The 17,086-nt window shown below is 46.0% G+C and overlaps 1 protein-coding gene across 1 annotated transcript in view; it reads right to left on the bottom strand.

The window, feature by feature from the left end:
* EGFL7 (EGF like domain multiple 7) overlaps positions 1-13,810 on the bottom strand; it is a 29,360-nt gene extending 15,550 nt beyond the window's left edge. Inside the window, exons 1-3 of the mRNA XM_087704518.1 lie at positions 13,546-13,810; positions 9,016-9,084; positions 438-622 (exon numbers count right to left, since the gene is read on the bottom strand). Coding sequence (XP_087560644.1) covers positions 438-520 — 83 coding nt within the window. The 5' untranslated portion in view covers positions 521-622; positions 9,016-9,084; positions 13,546-13,810. The remainder of the gene's footprint in view (positions 1-437; positions 623-9,015; positions 9,085-13,545) is intronic.
* Between the last annotated feature and the right edge of the window lie 3,276 nt (positions 13,811-17,086).

Here is a 17,086-nt window from a genome sequence, read left to right as displayed (position 1 = left end):
AGATATAGATGATATAGAGATAGAGATAGAGATAGAGATGACAGACTGACAGATAACATATAGAGATAGATACAGTAGCAATAACTCTTAGACTTCTATACCGCTTCATAGTGTCCCAACAATCTGGATCCTCATTTTACCCACCTCGGAAGGAGGGAAGGCTGAGTCAAGCTTGACCTGGGGTGATTTGAATTGACAAATTTTAGGTAGCCGGCAGTCAGCAGAAGGAGCCTGCAGTACTGCATTCTAGCCACTGTGCCACTATGGCTGGAAGCAGCAGAAGAGATCCCCTTTGCTCTCCCCATCTCCTGGGGTGGGGTGGGGGGCATCTTTGGACCACCCAAGTTTGCCCTCTGTTAGTTTTGCAGAAAACTTTGAAAGTTTTTGCTGCAATTTATCCAGTGGTGCCTCTTCACTGGATGAGGGCAAGGACTCACCTGGGACTTGAGAAACTCTCGACGCTGGTGGCTGCCAGGACCAAGGCAAGCCCCATGGTCCACAGCCAGTCCTCCCTTCTCATCCTTTCTCCTTTGCTGGGTCTTTTCACTACTGCAACATCATCACCTGAAGGATGGAGGGTTCCCACGAACAGCTGCAACAGAGGTCAGTTCAGCAAGCTAGACTGAAAGCAGAAAGAACAAAACAAGTTTGAATGAAAACAAAAAAGCTTCATCAAATTATCATCAAAAATAAAAAATAAAATAAAACCAGCAATTAATCATGCTGGTTTTTTTGGAAATGAGCAGCCTAATTTCTCTTAATTTTTAACTATAAACATATTGCACTTTGCAAATATTTACAATTTGGAGAGAATGTGAAGAGGTTGTGTAATTCCCAGGCATTTGCATGTGAGGAATCTTGCCAAAAATGCAAGTTTTAATTTTGCACAATGATTTTTTTTTCCTTGCCTGGCTTGAAATTCCCAAGTGTAAAAGCAGCCAAAAAATTAGAATTATGATTTAATGAAGAAAAATTGTAACTCAGAATGTTTAATAGCAACCACAATAGTGTCTGAGTGTGAATCCTAAGATTTGGCTCATGACTGCATATATAGGATCTCAATGCCATCACAGGAAATCATGTATTAAAAGAGAAAAATAAAGTCCTACACTTAGGTAAAAATAACCAAAAGGACACATGTAGACTGGGTGAAGCCAGGCTTAATAGCAGTGACTATGAGAGGAATCTTGGAGTCTTAGTGGACAGCTAAATAGGAGCCAGCAGTGTGCGGTGGCATCCAAAAAAGCCAATGCAATCCTAAATTGCATCAAGGGAGGTAGTACTACCACTCTATAAAGACTTAGTAAGATCACACCTAGAATCCTGCATACAGTTTTGGTCACCACATTATCAAAAAACATGTTGAGACTCTAGAAAGAGTGCAGAGAAGAGCAACCAGGATGATGAAGGGACTGGAGGCTCAAACATACGATAAACGGTTGCAGGAACTGGGCATGGCTGGTCTAGGGAAGAGGAGGACCAGGGGAGACAGGAGAGCATCTTCCAATACTTGAGGGGTTGCCACAGAGAGGAGGGGGTCAAGCTATCCTCCAAAGCACCCAAAGGCCAGACAAGGAAGAATGGATGGAAACTGACCAAGGAGAGATTCAACCTGGAAATAAGGAGAAATTTTCTCACAGTGAGAACAATCAACCCATGGAACGGAAGTTGCCTTCGGAGGTTGTGGGAGCTTCATCCCTGGAGGCTTTCAAGAAGAGACTGGACTGCCACCTGTCAGAAATGGCGTAGGGTCTCCTGCTTGAGCAGGGGGTTGGACTAGATGACCTACCATGTCCCTTTAAACTCTGTTAATCTGAAATCCGTTAAGGGTTTATACAAAGATGAGGAAAGACAGGCAGATGTCCTGCAGACATCCAGACATCGGCCGCCCCCTCCAGCAACGACTCCTGTTTTCACGGCAATTCTGTTTTTTGCCCTTCCTGCTAAAAATTGGAGGCAGTTTTGGAAGCGATTTTGAACTGCCAGCACTGAACCCCAAATATTTGGAAACCCGTTCTCAAATAACAACCACATATTTAAGCACTGAATCAGTACATTCTAACAGGAGGCTTATTACACACACACACACACACACACACACACACACACACACATACACACACAATTTTTTTAATGAAACAATGCCATTCCAAACATCTGCAAGCTATTAGTAGTTGTAGCTAACAATAGCGGAGGAAAAGATAAGCAAGTATTCGAATCTTTTCTGTTTGGTTTTGCTTGGAATCCAGAGCAATAATTCAACTCACCACACATTTTATTTAAAATTAGATGAAGCGCAGGCCCCGGGAGCCCCCGAAAGAGGAAAAATGAGCTTTTAAAGAATGAGATCCCACACAACCAGCCACCGATGCCACATGAACCAGAAAGAAAAGGGATGCCTGCAGCCAGAAACCTCTCCTCCTGGCCAGGGGTCCTTCTGCTCTCCTCAGAAGTCAAGTCCACCTAGATCAGTGAGCTGGTTTTTAACAGAGTTGGAAGGGACCTTGTAGGTCATCTAGTCTGACCCCCCTCCACCCAAGCAGGAGACCCTACACCATTTCCGACAGAGGGCAGCCCAGTCACTTTTTGAAAGCTTTAGCCCAGATTTCACAGATTAACAGAGTGGGAAGGGACCTTGTAGATCATCTTGACTGACCCCCCCACCCTACTATACCATTTCTGAGGGCTTCTAATTCTGTGCTGGAATGCAGCCCAAGGCAGAATCCTACCTATCCACCCTTTGGCAAAATTGCATTCTTTATCAAGAGAGGGGAGAATATTTCATTTCAAGGTTGAAATGAAGGGTCCTTGGCGTTTTCATCATCTATTTATTTTAGCAATAGCATTTAGACTTCACAGTGCTTTTACAGCCCTCTCCAAGGGGTTTACAGAATCAGCATTTTGCCCCCAACAATCTGGATCCTCATTTATTTTAGATAAATTATATAGCAACCTCCTCCCTCCCTCCCTCCCTCCCTCCCTCCCTCCCTCCCTCTGAGTTCCAGCATAACTTTGGAACACCTCCAGCAATATCAACTTGGTACACAGATGACTTACTCTCTGGAAACAAATACTGTGGGTTTAAGCCACCCCTAAAACCTCTCAGGGGGTGTGTTCTGTTAAAATACAGCCTGTTGTGCCTTAAAATGGCTTCTACAATACTGCCATAAAATGGCTTCTACTGTACAGCACAGTGGAGTTGCCATGGTAACTGCTTTACAGTACTCCACAAGGGAGCTCCCTCTGGTAAGGGGAAAAATCCAGCATTAGAAATTACTTTTGGTCTGGACATTTTCAACGAATCAGGGCTTTTCCTGTCTAATACAGAATTAGGATAAATAAATACCCTGCCAACGCAAGGTTATTAGCTAGTAACCCACAACACACAACCCCCCTTGGCTACAACACACACTCAAATCAGCCATCCTGTTGTGTATGGCAGTTTCCTGGTTCCACTAGGAGGCGCCATACTCGGTTCTGATTGCTTCCTGCTTGACAGCCGGCATATATAAAGAGCTGCCAAGCAGGGTCTCAGCGTTGCCATTATCTGAGACAGGCGCCTAGTGAAATGCCACGTTGGCAACCTGTTAGCAATAAACCGTTAGCATTAAGAGATCTGGCTTGCCTCAGTCCTTCCCTCCACCCGAGTTTTCCCGGATAGAACACATCCCACTCTGGATTCTGCAGACCTGCTGATAAAAACCACATTTTCAGGGACTTCCAAAGAGAGTCAGAGTGAGGGGCAGTCTAATTTCTGGACAGATGATGTTCCAGAGGGAAGGAGCCACCATGGAGAAGGCCTTATCTCCTGGGTCCCACTGAATATACCTCCTTAGGGGTCGGGACCCGCAACATTCCCTGCCTCCCGCTCTGGTGGGTTGGGTAGATGGGACTGGCAGGAGTCGGTCCCTCAGATCACCTGGTCCCAAGCCATGAATGGCTTTAATGGTGGCAACCGGCACACTTGAATTGCACCTGGAAGCAAATCGGCAACCAATGCAGCTCCCGCAGGAGAGGGAGACACACGTGCACACCGAGGTCTGCACAAAATCATGCGACCCGCTGCATTTTGCACCCACTGGAACTCCTAGATGCTCTTTAAGGGCATCCCCACGTAGACCGTGTTGCAATAATCAAGACGGGAAGTGACGTGACCATGATGTTTGGGTAATGAAACATCTGCAAGAAAACAACCAATCTCAGAGAGCACCAAGGACCCCTCATATATACATTTATTTCAGCCTTTTAAATATGAGTTAAGTATCAGTTCCCCAGGTAGTAGAACCTTCACTTTGAAGAAGGTTGTTCTTACTATTATGTGACAATAAGCCTCAATCACTCAAACCCGGGTTGCTGATTATGGTTTGGCAAAACAACCACCACCGTCTAGTTTCGTGCATCCCGTCACATCAAACAATATAGCAGGGGTCTACCTGAGAGGGCAACTTCAGAACATCAACCCTTTGGCTTAAATCAGATATTAAGGGTTTCCTCAAATATTTGCAGAGCAGAAGCTTCCCTGCAGCCACTTGTGGTCTGGACTGAAAGGACCTCTGACTCCAACAGGACATTTGCGTTGAAGGCAGAGCTGCTATTACTCCAGAGGAGGAGAAGGATTGGCTAAGAGACACCATTGCAGTGAGTAACCTGCCCCGTCCTCCTCCAAAGCCATTCCTGTTCCCAAATCAAAACTGAGAAGGCTGATTCTATTCGCCTCTGCAAAATTCCACTTAGATGTTCATTAATTCTGAAAGAGGAGGGGAAAAACTTGTCCCCAGTTAGCTGTGAAATTAAAAACAAGCTTGCTGACCCATGAAAAAGGAGAACACATATTTCCTTTTCCCCTGCAATCACCTTCCTCCTTCATCAGGAGGAAAACAAGAAAGTTTTTCTAAAAGTTAAGCGTTTTTTTCATACCATTCCCAAGGCTAAAATCTAAATAATTACACCACCAAGGATCCAACCAAGCTGAAGTCAAGTCTACATTCCCACAACTTCCTTCATCTAGGCTAAAAAACAAGGGGGGGGGGGTGTTATGTGATGAGCTGTTGTGGGCAGGAGGGTATGTGATTGGGAAAAGCGCGTGAAATTAATTTTGCATTGTGAAGTTGGGCTAAAGGTTTAGCAAGCTGCACGAATCCCAAGAGAAGCAATCATTGTTTGCTATAAAAGACAAACTGGCTTTGTAACGCAATGCTAGAGAATGCACAAAGCTGAAGAAACCTGGATGTGGCTTCACATGAGTTGGGAGACCAACTTCAGATGGGGAATGGGCCGCCGGATCACTTTCCTGGTAGCCATATTGGCTGAGATGGATGCCCAATGGTCCCAGATTCAAAGAGTAGCTGGACCATGGGAAGTGAAGCAATGAACCTAAACTTATAGGTGTCCAACCTTGGCCACCTTAAGACCTGTGGATTTCAACTCCCTGCGCTGGCTGGGGAATTCTGGGAGTTGAAGTCCGTAGGTCTTAAAGTGGCCAAGGTTGGACATCCTTGACCTCAAAGAAGGAAAATTCTTTGGGTCGGATCAAGGTTGGGACCTTCCAATAAGCAAGGAGAAGCCAGATTCACTTAACAACCATGTTACTAACTTAATCACTGTGATAATTCACTTAACACCTATGGCAAGAAAAGTCGTAAAATGGGGCAAAACTGGCTTAACAAATGTTTCACTTAACAGCAGACATTTTGGAGTCAGTTGGGGTCAGATGTTGGGGGATGCCTCTACAGTTCACTTAATGACAGTTCAAAGTTACAACAGCACTGAAAAAGTAACTTACGACCATTCCTCACACTTACAACCATTGCAGCATCCCCAGGGGTGCATGAGGAAAAAAATGCATCTCCGACTCGGGAATTTTTTCCTCCCTAGTGACAAACGCCCCTAAATGATCAGCTGCCCCTTGACCAGTTCAGGTCCTCTTTTTGCGCGGCCTTTGCGCAGTTCTGGCCCTGGGCAAATCGGGAGCATCGGGCGCGCCTTTCGGCCGGCGGAATTGCCCAGCCAAAGCGTCCCGGGGCTGCTCCGAAGCGAACTTTGGCAAAACAAATCCAAACTTTTCTCTCCCACGCTCCGCTCGGCTGCGCCTCCCCATCTCCGCCACTAGAGGGCGCCCCTAATCGAGGTCGCTTTTCATACCTTGACTTTGCGAAACTCCGGTCCGGAGTATGGGGTCCCTTTCAATGGGGATGGTGGGCTTCCAACCCCCACCACACCCCCGCCAGCCGTGGGTAAAAAAAAAAACCCAGCGGCCCTCACCTTCCGAAAGACCCCCCTGAGAAGACGTCCCATCTTCCCCACTGCCCCCCCGGCGCCCATTGTCTCAGCATCCCCCCTTCCATGCCCCCCCCCAATTCCCAGCCTGTTTCCTGGCCAGCAACGGGCTACTTTCCACCGTCAACCCCCCCTCCCACACCTCCCCCCCCGACCCCTCCTGCAAACCTGGTTCGCTAGAGCCACGGCTCTCCTTCGCCCAAGGGAAATTGGGGAGGGGGCGGCAGGCAGCGAGGCAGGCAAGCGCCGCCGGAGGCGAGACTGACTTGTCCCGCTCTGACCTCCCCGCTGCAGACGGCGGGGCTCGCGGGAGGGGGACTTCCCCGCCTCCCCAAGGGCCCGTCCCCCCAATGCGCCCGGCCCGGGGGTCTTGTCCTTCTCTCTCTCTCTCTCTTTCTCCCTCTCTGCCCGGCTCCTGACCTCCAAGGATGCGCCCACGGGAAGGTCCGCCCGCCCGTATTGTGCTCCTCTCAATTGCAAGAAGGAAGCGGGTCTTTCTCGTACCTCCCCCCCCCTGCTTTTTCTTCCAGAGAGGGAAAAAAAGCAAACCCTCTCCCCCCGAGGGGGGAGTAGGCAGGCAAGACAGAAGCGCGTCTGTCCCGGGTGCAGCAGAGCCTTAAACCCGGGTCACGAACGTAGCGGAGGCGGAGGGGTGCTGGGAACAGCGCTGGAAGGGGTCCTGGCTCCCCCCCCACCCAGCTTTGGGGGTAGAGCCCCATTTGGGGAGATGGGCTCCAGCTGCAACCAAGCATTCCTCTCCCTTACCAGGACCAAAACCTCTTGGCCCTGGCATTCTGGCAGGAAGCTTTTCTTGGTTTCCTGGTGGTCTTCCATCCTATGTTTGGCCAGTCCCCGTTTTTTCAAAAGTCCCAGTGGCTTCCTTCTGTAGAGAGCATCTCCTGGGCACCAGAAGACCTCAATCCCTCCAGACGTTTTATTTTGCAACCATACAGATGGGACTCCCTTTTGCTAAAGCAAGGACTTGGGGGCAGGGGTTGCTTCCCAATGTAGGATACATATGTGGGGTTTCCTGGTGGTCTCTCATCCAGAGTACACGTTAACCTCCTTTGCGACTCTTGATGGTTTCCCCCCTCCTTCTAGCTTCTACTGGTTCAGTCAAGGAATAATCAGTTTGTGGTAAAGCCTTCCCATTCCCCTGCCCCCAGTTTGTGCATTAAAAATTGTAACACAACTACATTACTTTTTGGAGAGTTTCTGGCACATGGGGCACTAAACTAGCTTGTGTCCAGCTCTCATGCTAAGCCAGGTGTGCCTAACTATGGTTTGTGTTATGAGTCACCAGTATATCCCTTCGGCCAGATTCAAGCATAATACTGCCCAAATGCCCCTACAGCTGTGGGTTCACACCCCCAAAAGTTCTTACACACACAAACACACACATGTAGTGCTTAGAAGCAGATAGATAGGTAGGTTGGTTGGATGGTCGATCAATAGATAGATAGATAGGTAGATAGATAGATGATAGACAGACAGACAGACAGTATATTTGTGTGTAGATAGAAAGATAGTTTGTGTTTATGTGTGTGTATAGAAAGATAGTTTGTGTTTATGTGTGTGTATAGAAAGATAGTTTGTGTGTGTATGTGTGTGTATGTATGTATGTATGTATAGATGATGATGATGATGATAGATAGATAGATAGATAGATAGATAGATAGATAGATAGATAGATAATGATGATGATAGGTAGGTAGGTAGGTAGGTAGGTAGGTAGGTAGGTAGGTAGGTAGGTAGATACTGTGTGTAAACACACACAAGTAAACTTACAGGGATTTAATTTCTATTTGAATTAAATGTAGAGGAATTAATTAAATTCCATTAACATAATCAGCTCCTTGCATTTATTTTATCACATTTATTTAATTCAAGTGCAAGTTAAAAACAAGTGTTTTCCTATGTCCAAGGGCAGCCTTCGGTCTCTCTACCCCACAGCCTTGCCTCCTAGAAGGTGTAACTGTAGCTACTCTTTAGTGGGACTTATTAGGACTGCAGCTTAAAAGTGGCTTTCAACACTTAGCCAGGATAGGCCAATAAAGATCAACTGGCAAACAAAACCTAAGGGGTGATTTGGAAATAGTATAAGGCTACTCAGTGGATTCTCTGATGTGGATTTTAAGGACTTCGGGCATCTCCCTTAAACCAGTTTCCTTAAAAATTTGATTCAAGAAACCCCAGGACAACCGTACTTACTTACTATAATCTTCCCCTTCCTTTTGCCCATGCTGGATGGGGATGATGGGAGGGGAAATTTAGCAGATGTAATGAGGTCGGATTAAAAGGTAAAGGTTCCCCTCACACATATGTGCTAGCGGTTCCCGACTCTAGGGGGCTCATCTCCGTTTCAAAGCCAGAGCCAGCGCTGTGCGAAGTTGTCTCCTTGGTCATGTGGCCACCATGACTCAATGCCAAAGGCGCACGGAATGCTGTTCCCTTTCCACCAAAGGTGGTTCCTATTTATCTACTTGCATTTTTACGTGCTTTCAAACTGCTAGGTTGCCAGAAGCTGGGACAAGTAACGCGAGCTCCCTCTGTTACGTGGCGGTAGGGATTTGAACCGCCGAACTGCCGGCCTTTCTGATCAACAAGCTCAGCGTCTTAGCCACGGAGCCACCCTAGGGTGGATTAGAAATACACACACAAAAAAAACCTTGCAGCTCCTGGAAATTTGGAGTTCTTTTAAATGGCCAGCAGAGGAAATAAACCAATTTCAGGTCTTACCTGTTTCTGTGTTGGTCATTCATCATTAAACAGAACTTCTTCCTTTTCAAGTGTGTTGATTTCTTATTGCTAGAATAAAAAACAACAAAAACACAGACATTGAAGTGTCCATTCAGCACACGAAGTCATTTCCTCTGTGGCCAAGGTTTGTCTGTCCCCATCTTGACCGTCTTAAGATGGCTAAACAGATGCTGATTGGCTTTTTGGTTTTTTTTAAACTCACAGGAACAAATTGGTCAGGATGTTTTTTTTAGTTTTTCCTTTTGTCCTCCTGGTTCTCCTTGGTTCAGCATGGTTCCTCCGTGGTTGCAGTCTTTTAGAAAAACCAATGGCATAACTCTTGTCATTTTCTTTCACCCTAATGAAATGTTATTTTACTATCAATGTTGAAACCGGGGGGGGGGGTGTTCCCCCTAACTAAGCTGAAGACAGCACATTCCGTCAGAAACAAAAGTAACTGGGAATAATAATTTTAAAAAAAAATCACATCCTTCTTTATTTATTAGGCCAAAAAGTAAGACAACCATTCTCAGGGAAAGATTTTAGGCTGCGGGGTTGAGGCAAGAAGTGTGGGAGAAAAGAAGGAAGCCCAGAAGGAGGGGTGGGATTTCAGATTTAACAGATTAACAGAGTTGGAAGGGACCTTGTAGGTCATCTAGTCCAACCCCCGCTCAAGCAGGAGACCCTACACCATTTCTGACAGAGGGCAGCCCAGTCCCTTCTTGAAGGTCTCAAGTGATGAAGCCCCCACAACTTCTAAAGGCAATTTCCTCTACCACAGTGGGTCTCAACAGTTCCTCATGTTGTGGTGACCCCCAACCATAAAATTATTTTATATTTTCCGTATTTTTTTTTTGAAAATATGTGTTTTCTGATGGTCTTAGGCGACCCCTGTGAAAGGGTCGTTCGACCGCCAAAGGGGTCGCGACCCACAGGTTGAGAACCGCTGCTCTACCGGAAGGACAATTCCCAACAATTAACTCACAACTACACCCAATTCATTCCTCCTGACACAAAGCCAAGTGAAACCCCAGAAGCAAAAAATAAATAAATGATGGCGTACAAACTATGAGGTCTGGCTTCCCTTCTCCGTTAGTAAAAGGGGTGAAGGTTATGGAAGAAGAGGAACAGTCTTACTCTCCGCTCAATGTGCGAAGAGAGCAAAGCAAATATTTGGTGTTTGGTGTAGGGTCTGCTTGGGCTGAGGGGTTGGACTGGATGACCTCCAAGGCTCCCTTCCAACTCTGCTAATCTGTTTTTGTATATTTTAAGTCCTGCAACTCAATGGAAAGTAGCAGACACGACAGGGAAGGAAGGATGGAGAGATGCTGTCACATCCAGAAACAAAAACATTTTTCTTGGGCAAATTTTGAAGCTGGGAAGGAGGAAAATTGGGTTGAAATTGTTCCTTTTCTTCTTCCCTAAAACTCAGCCAAATTCCTTGAGTGTCCAATCACACTTGGCCAATAAAGAATTCTATTCTATTTCTCTTCTCTTCTATTTTCTATATTCTTTATTCTATTCTATTCTATTTTCTATTCTATTCTATTCTCTATTCTGTTCTATTCTCTATTCTTATTCTATTCTTTTAAATTATTCTATTCTATTCTTTTTAATTATTATTTTCTTTTCTGTTCTGTTCTGTTCTATCCAAGCTGTAGAAGGACAGTTAGTTTCACCCAAGTCCCAAGGCAGGAGTTTTCAGACTCTTTCAACCCAGAGTCCTGTCCCAACCTGCTATTTTTTTCGGGTGTGGAGGGAATTGAAGCTATAGGGGAGTTTATTTATATATTTATTTTTTGCACCTTTAAAACATGCAAACATATGTCTTCTTCAAGACAGGAAAGAAATCAAATTGTCTACTTTTTCAGAAAGAGGGGGATTTACGACCTCTATTTACGACTTCCAGGAATTTTTGAAACTGAGGGGGGTGGAGAATCAGTTGAAATGAAAATCACAATGAAACAGCTTCAATTTTTTCTATTCTTTTCTGACCTTGGCCAACAAAGAAGGATTTCAAATATACCCCATGGAAAAATGGGAGTCGTTTCTAAAGAATAAAGCCAGTCCATTAGTTCTCTCTCCTATAGGTTCTGGGCATTGCTACGATCTTGCAGTTAGTGACTGGGCTTATGCTTGGTCTTAAGCCATAGTTTGCTTATGCTTATTGAACAAATCACCATTGGCTGAGTTGATGCCACTCACGGAAGTATAAATTGTGCTTTCACATGAACTATAATGCAGGTTATTAGGACAAAACCTTGCAAGCTGCTGGTAACCAAAATTAGATTGAGGACTCAAAATCCTTGGGGGACAAAAAAAAAAAGGAGACATCCCAGGCAATTTTTCCCTAGACATTCAGAAGTTAAAATAGAGCTGGAAAGGACCTTGGAGGTCTTCTAGTCCAGTCCCCTGCTTAAGCAGGAGAACCTATACCATTTCAAATAAGTACTGACTGAGGCCATGCGTAGAAGCATGATTCCTAAGGCGAAGGAGAGGGTGCAGAGAAGAGCCACCAGAATGATGAGGGGGCTGGAGGCTAAAACATACAAAGAACGGTTGCAGGAACTGGATATGTCTAGTTTAATGAAAAGAAGAACTAGGGGAGACATGATAGAAGTGTTCCAACATTTGAGGGGCTGCCACAGAGAGGAGGGGGGCAAGCTATTCTCCAAAGCACCTGAAGGCCAGACAAGGAACAATGGATGGAAACTGACCAAGGAGAGATTCAACCTGGAAATAAGGAGGAATTTTCTGACAGGGAGAACAATCAACCCACGGAAGAGAAGTTGCCTTCAGAAGTTGTGGGGGCTTCATCCCGGGAGGCTTTCAAGAAGAGACTGGACTGCTGTCAGAAATGGTGTAGGGTCTCCTGCTTGAGTGGGGGGGGTTGGACTAGATGACCTACAAGGTCCCTTCCAACTCTGTTAATCTATTTAAAAAATATCTGTTAAAGATATTTTTAAAGTCCCAAAAGATGGGTTGGGAGAACCGGGGGGGGGGGGCACAGAAAAAGATTTCCTTGCCGTTGTACAGCACACAGTTTCTCTGGCACGGACGGCCGTGCCCGGGAACCCTTGAAGGGAGTCGCGATGAGTCCTCAGTGGCAGCTGCCCAGCCATTGGAGGCACCCCTTGATGGAGCTTTTGGGGACCTTGCCTGCCCTTGTCTGCCTCCAGAATCTGACTGGAAAGTAGAACCAGATCTCCCCTAAGCCAGAAGACAGGTGGTGCCTCCGTTCATAAGCGGCTTTGAGGTTGAGCTGGCTCAGCTTTTTTTTGTTTTCAAACTTTTTAATTTTATTAATACCACTTTACACCTATTATAGAAACAAAGTGTTGACGGGATCTTCCCTTTTACACCCTCTCCTTTACATAATCCATTTTACATCATTGCTTGGTTTTCACTTGCAGCCAAATTATTTTCTTCCATTTTTAAAAATGCTCATTTCTTCCTTAATTCATAAACAATATCTTCAATTGCCCCTTCAAACATTGCACCAAATTTTCATTTCATGTTTTTCTATTTTACTATAATCAATATATACCCTCTAGTTATGGTTTGACCTAGAGAGCATTTCTTTCAATTTTTTCTACAATTAACAATATATTATATTTTCTTTATTTCTTAATTAGTTGCCTAACAATACCAATCATGCTACTATTCCCTTTAATCTACTAATGCTACTCTTTTCCCCCTACTTCCTCTTTAATTTTTTCTTTTGGACTCTTTTGGATTCCACTTTTTATCATTTTTCTTCTTCTCGCCCTTTTTCCTAACTTCTTCCTTTTCCTGTTTTTATGCCTGTAGTATCTGTAACTAGCGTAGCTTAATGGGTTCTTTTAGGACTTGGTGTGAAGCTAGAAGATGGGCTCACTTAGAAACCAGGATAAGCCTTCGGTGCCAGTCCTGGTCTTCCCAACCAACCTGGGCCATTTCAGTGGCTTGGCTTCACAGGCAGCCTCAGATTCAAGAGTCTCGCTGCTGTCCCTCTCGCTTCAATCTGCCTTGGATGAATCCAGTTAGGGAAGGCACTGAAAAGCTCATCCCCATCCGTTGGGGACCCCCTGTTTCTCTCTTTCATTCTGGCTCCAGCCGAGACCCAAATACCAGATTCACGCAACAGATCAACCTAGCCAAAGATTTAGATGCAGGCCCAACGGCCAGGCAAAAGTGTTCAGAGGAAAACCCATCACCCGAAGCCCTTGATCGGTTCACACTATGTTCAAAACTGTCAGGTGAAGAAGGAGCAACTGAATTTGCATGCTCAATTCAGGGTCTCTCTCTCTCTCTCTCTCTCTCTCTCTCTCTCTCTCTCTCTCTCTCTCCCTCCCTCCCTCCCTCCCTCCCTCCAACCCAACCCATCTTGTTCTGACGAGTAACTTCTCTGCAAATATGCTCTGCTAGAAGCAAAGACTCCTCACTTGACCACAGGAAGAGAGTTAACCAGCAATGGAGACCCACCACTGCATTGAAGTGCCCCCCAAACCCCACATCTTAGGAAACTTGACCATCAACTCTCATACCTACCTTGGGAATCTTCTGGTCAGCTCAAAGCTGTCTCCTGCGGTGGGCCTGGGACGGGGCTTTCTCTGCCCAGCTTCCCCGACCAGCTCTCCTGGCGTCCTGCTGCCCCCTGGCCAGGTTCTGCTGAACTATGCTTCTTCATGGTTCAAGGCCTTCCCCACCCCAGCCGGCGCTGACTCTGGGTTTTCTGCTCCCGGCTTCTGCTGTCCAAGTCACGAACAATGGCAGTCAGCTGCAGTGATGGTCCCTTTGGAAGTGGAAGGGTGGCTTTTTATGTCCTCCTTCCTGTATAAATCAGGCCTGGGATGGACAATCCAGACAGGAAGCTGGGTGAGTGCTGCTGCCTGATAAGGAGATGGGCAAGCAGAAGCAAAACACCCAACAGCTCAGCAGGGAATTTGGTACGAAACAGCCACCTTATGCCAAAAGGAAGAGGCGGCTGGGGGATTGGGAGGAGAGGGGGGGCAGGTTCAGTCAGGGAGGGGCTCTGCATAGAGGAGGCACTTCAGGAATGCCCGGTTTCCTCCACTTGACTCAGGAGGAAGCCATGAGATGGGGCCAGGCTAAGGCTCTCTTCATCAATTGGAACTTTGAGCAATACTTTGTCTTGGACTCTGATTTACTTTTGGATGCTATTTGGAACCCTGACGCTGAGCTTCTAACTTGGTATCTCCTAACCTAGAGTCCTGCATCCAGTTTTGGTCACCACACTATAAAAAAGATGTGGAGACTCTAGAAAGAGTGCAGAGAAGAGCAACCAGGATGATGAGGGGACTGGAGGATGAAACATACGATGAACAGTTGCAAGAACTGGGCCTGGCTAGTCTAGGGAAGAGAAGGACTAGGGGAGTCATGAGAGCAGTGTTGCAATATTTGAGGGGCTACCCAGAGAAGAGGATTGAGCCAAGGGGAGAAAGCTTGGGCTGCCCTACACATTCAGCCAGTGTCGGGCCCAAATGGGCTGGCAAGTCCCCGATGAGGGGGCTCAAAACTCCATTGGTCTGACCATGATGCCCTTTGTCCCAACTCTTCTTTTGGGAAGGGAATGAGCCATGGGCTACATTTGCTGGGCTGAAGAGACAATCAGCCACAGTCCTTTATCATCCTTTCCAATCTATAAAGCCTTAGTAAGGCCACACCTAGAATACCGCATCCAGTTTTGATCACCACACTCTAAAAAGAGTGCAGAGAAGAGCAACCAGGATGATGAGGGGACTGGAGGATAAAACATAGGAAGAACGGCTGCAGGAACTGGGCATGGCTAGTCTAGGGAAGAGAAGGACCAGGGGAGACAGGAGAGCATCTTCCAATATTGGAGGGGCTGCCACAGAGAGGAGGAGGTCAAGTTATTCTCCAAAGCACCTGAAGTCCAGACAAGGAATAATGGATGGAAACTGAACAAGGAGAGATTCAACCTAGGAATAAGGAGAAGAACAATCAACCCATTGAACATAAGTTGCCTTCGGAAGTTGTGGGAGCTTCATCCCTGGAAACTTTCAAGAAGAGACTGGACTGCCATTTGTCAGAAATGGTGTAGGGTCTCTTGCTTGGGCAAGAGATGACCTACAAGGTCCCTTCCAACTCTTGTTAATACGAAAAAGCAGCTACTGAGGGCAGATTTTTGCCTCAGAATCCATAGCTAGGGAAGACTATCTTAAAGGGTGGGGGGGACTATCTTCAATGGGGAGACTCTTAAGTCACCGCTGCTGCCTGGGTTGGTTGAAGCTCAGCAGGCAGGATGAAACATCCCTAGCTGAAGAATAACCTGGAATCTCACTCACACCTTAGCCTAGTGTTTACCAACCTTAGGAACTTTAAGCAGGCCTCAATTCCCCAGAATGCTGGCTGGGGAATTCTGGGAGTTGAAGTCGCTTTCTCTTAAAGCTGCCAAGATTGTGAAACTGTGCTAAAGATGCCCTGCGTAGTTTAGCTGTATTTCCCCCCAGTTTGGATTTCAAGAAAGCAAAGCATGGATCCCTGAGTTGTTTTGAAGGTGATGCCATACAGTGCGGTCAAAACTCCCCACTTAAAGAACAATTCTTGGTTGTATAAACAGAGGCCTGGAATCAAAATCATGTGAAGTGTTAGCTTAGGCTTTACAAAGCCTAAGTAAGCCCACGCCTGGAATGCTGCATCCTGTTTTGGTCACCACAGTACTAAAAAGATGTTGAGACTTTGGAAAAAGTTGCAGAGAAGAACAACTAAGATGATTAAAGGCCTGGAGACAAAAAAAAAAACACATATGCAGAATGGTTGCAGGATTTGGATTTGGCCAGTCTAGAGAAAATAAGAACAGGGGTGGGGGGACGACATGATAACAGGATTCCAGATTTTGAGGGGATGCTACAAAGAAGAGGAAGGGGTCAATTTATTTTCCAAAGCACCAGAGAGAAGGGCAAGAAACGATGGAAATTAATCAAGGAGAGAAGCAACCTGGAATGAAGGAGAAAGTTCCTAACAGTGAGGATAATTAACCAGCTTTCCTTAAGAAGTTGTGGGTGCTTCATCACTGGAGGTTTTCAAGAAAGGCTGGGCAGCCACCTGTCTGAAATGGTCCCGGGTTTCCTGCTTGAGTGGGGGGGCTGGACTAGAAGGCCTCCAAGGTCCCTTCTAGCTCTATTCCGATTGATTGAACAGAGACGTGCCAATCGTACGAGCTCCTTGACACCGTTCTAAAGCAGGAAGTAAAGCAGATGGATGGATACCGGTCCCACTTGGCTGCCAGAGTCATAATTTAATCCTCCAAATATGGTCACTGATTACGAGGACTGCGCATTTTGCAAATTTGCTAGCGATCGGCCCCAGCCTGGTACCTTTCCAGAACTTTGGGGAGGTTGCCAGTTTGGGGAACAGGATGAAAAAATAATCTTCTCAAATGCCCGCAGAGCTTGAGGATAAATGCAAACTAACTGCATCTCAGAAAACCACTTCCTGAGCTGTTGCACAATTTCAGAGAAGCCAGAAATAAGAAAGAATCGCTTAGGTTGGGGAAACATCTTTCTTCCTTTCCCGTGATAGAAACTCAAGCGGAATATATATCTTTTCACCTGGCAGATCGCAGACACAGTCGGTTTGTTGAGAGCTCAGAAAGTGCTGAAAAAGAAATAGACAAATATCTCTGCTGGGTAAATGGAGCCTCCACTTTCAGAAGCAGTGTATCTCTGAATGCCCTATGGTGGAGACACTGCAGAGAATATGATGCCTGCTGCAGTTAGCTGGACCAGATCATCTGGCATAAAAGGCCACTGAAATTTGGCTTTGAGGGGCACTGATGCAAAATTGGACTTTAATATAAATAGCAATAGCATTTAGACTTATATAGCGCTTTATAGTGCTTTCACAGCCTTCTCTAAGCGGTTTAAAGAATCAACTGTTTGCCCCCAACAATCTGGGTCCTCATTTTACCTACCTTGGAAGGATGGGAGGCTGAGTCTACCTTGAGTTGTTGAGATTTGAACTGCTGAACTGGCGAACTTCAGCTAGCAGTCAGCTACTGCACTACTGCACTCTAACCACTGTGCCAGCTTGGTGCTATATAAATCAC

This window comes from Thamnophis sirtalis, unplaced genomic scaffold, assembly GCF_051295495.1.
Source record: "Thamnophis sirtalis isolate CommonGarterSnake01/CBP01778 unplaced genomic scaffold, rThaSir2_p1.2 scaffold_2, whole genome shotgun sequence".
NCBI classification, from domain to species: Eukaryota; Metazoa; Chordata; class Lepidosauria; order Squamata; family Natricidae; genus Thamnophis; species Thamnophis sirtalis.
Note: the sequence above shows the minus strand (reverse complement) of the source record. Positions and strands in the feature narration are given on the sequence as shown.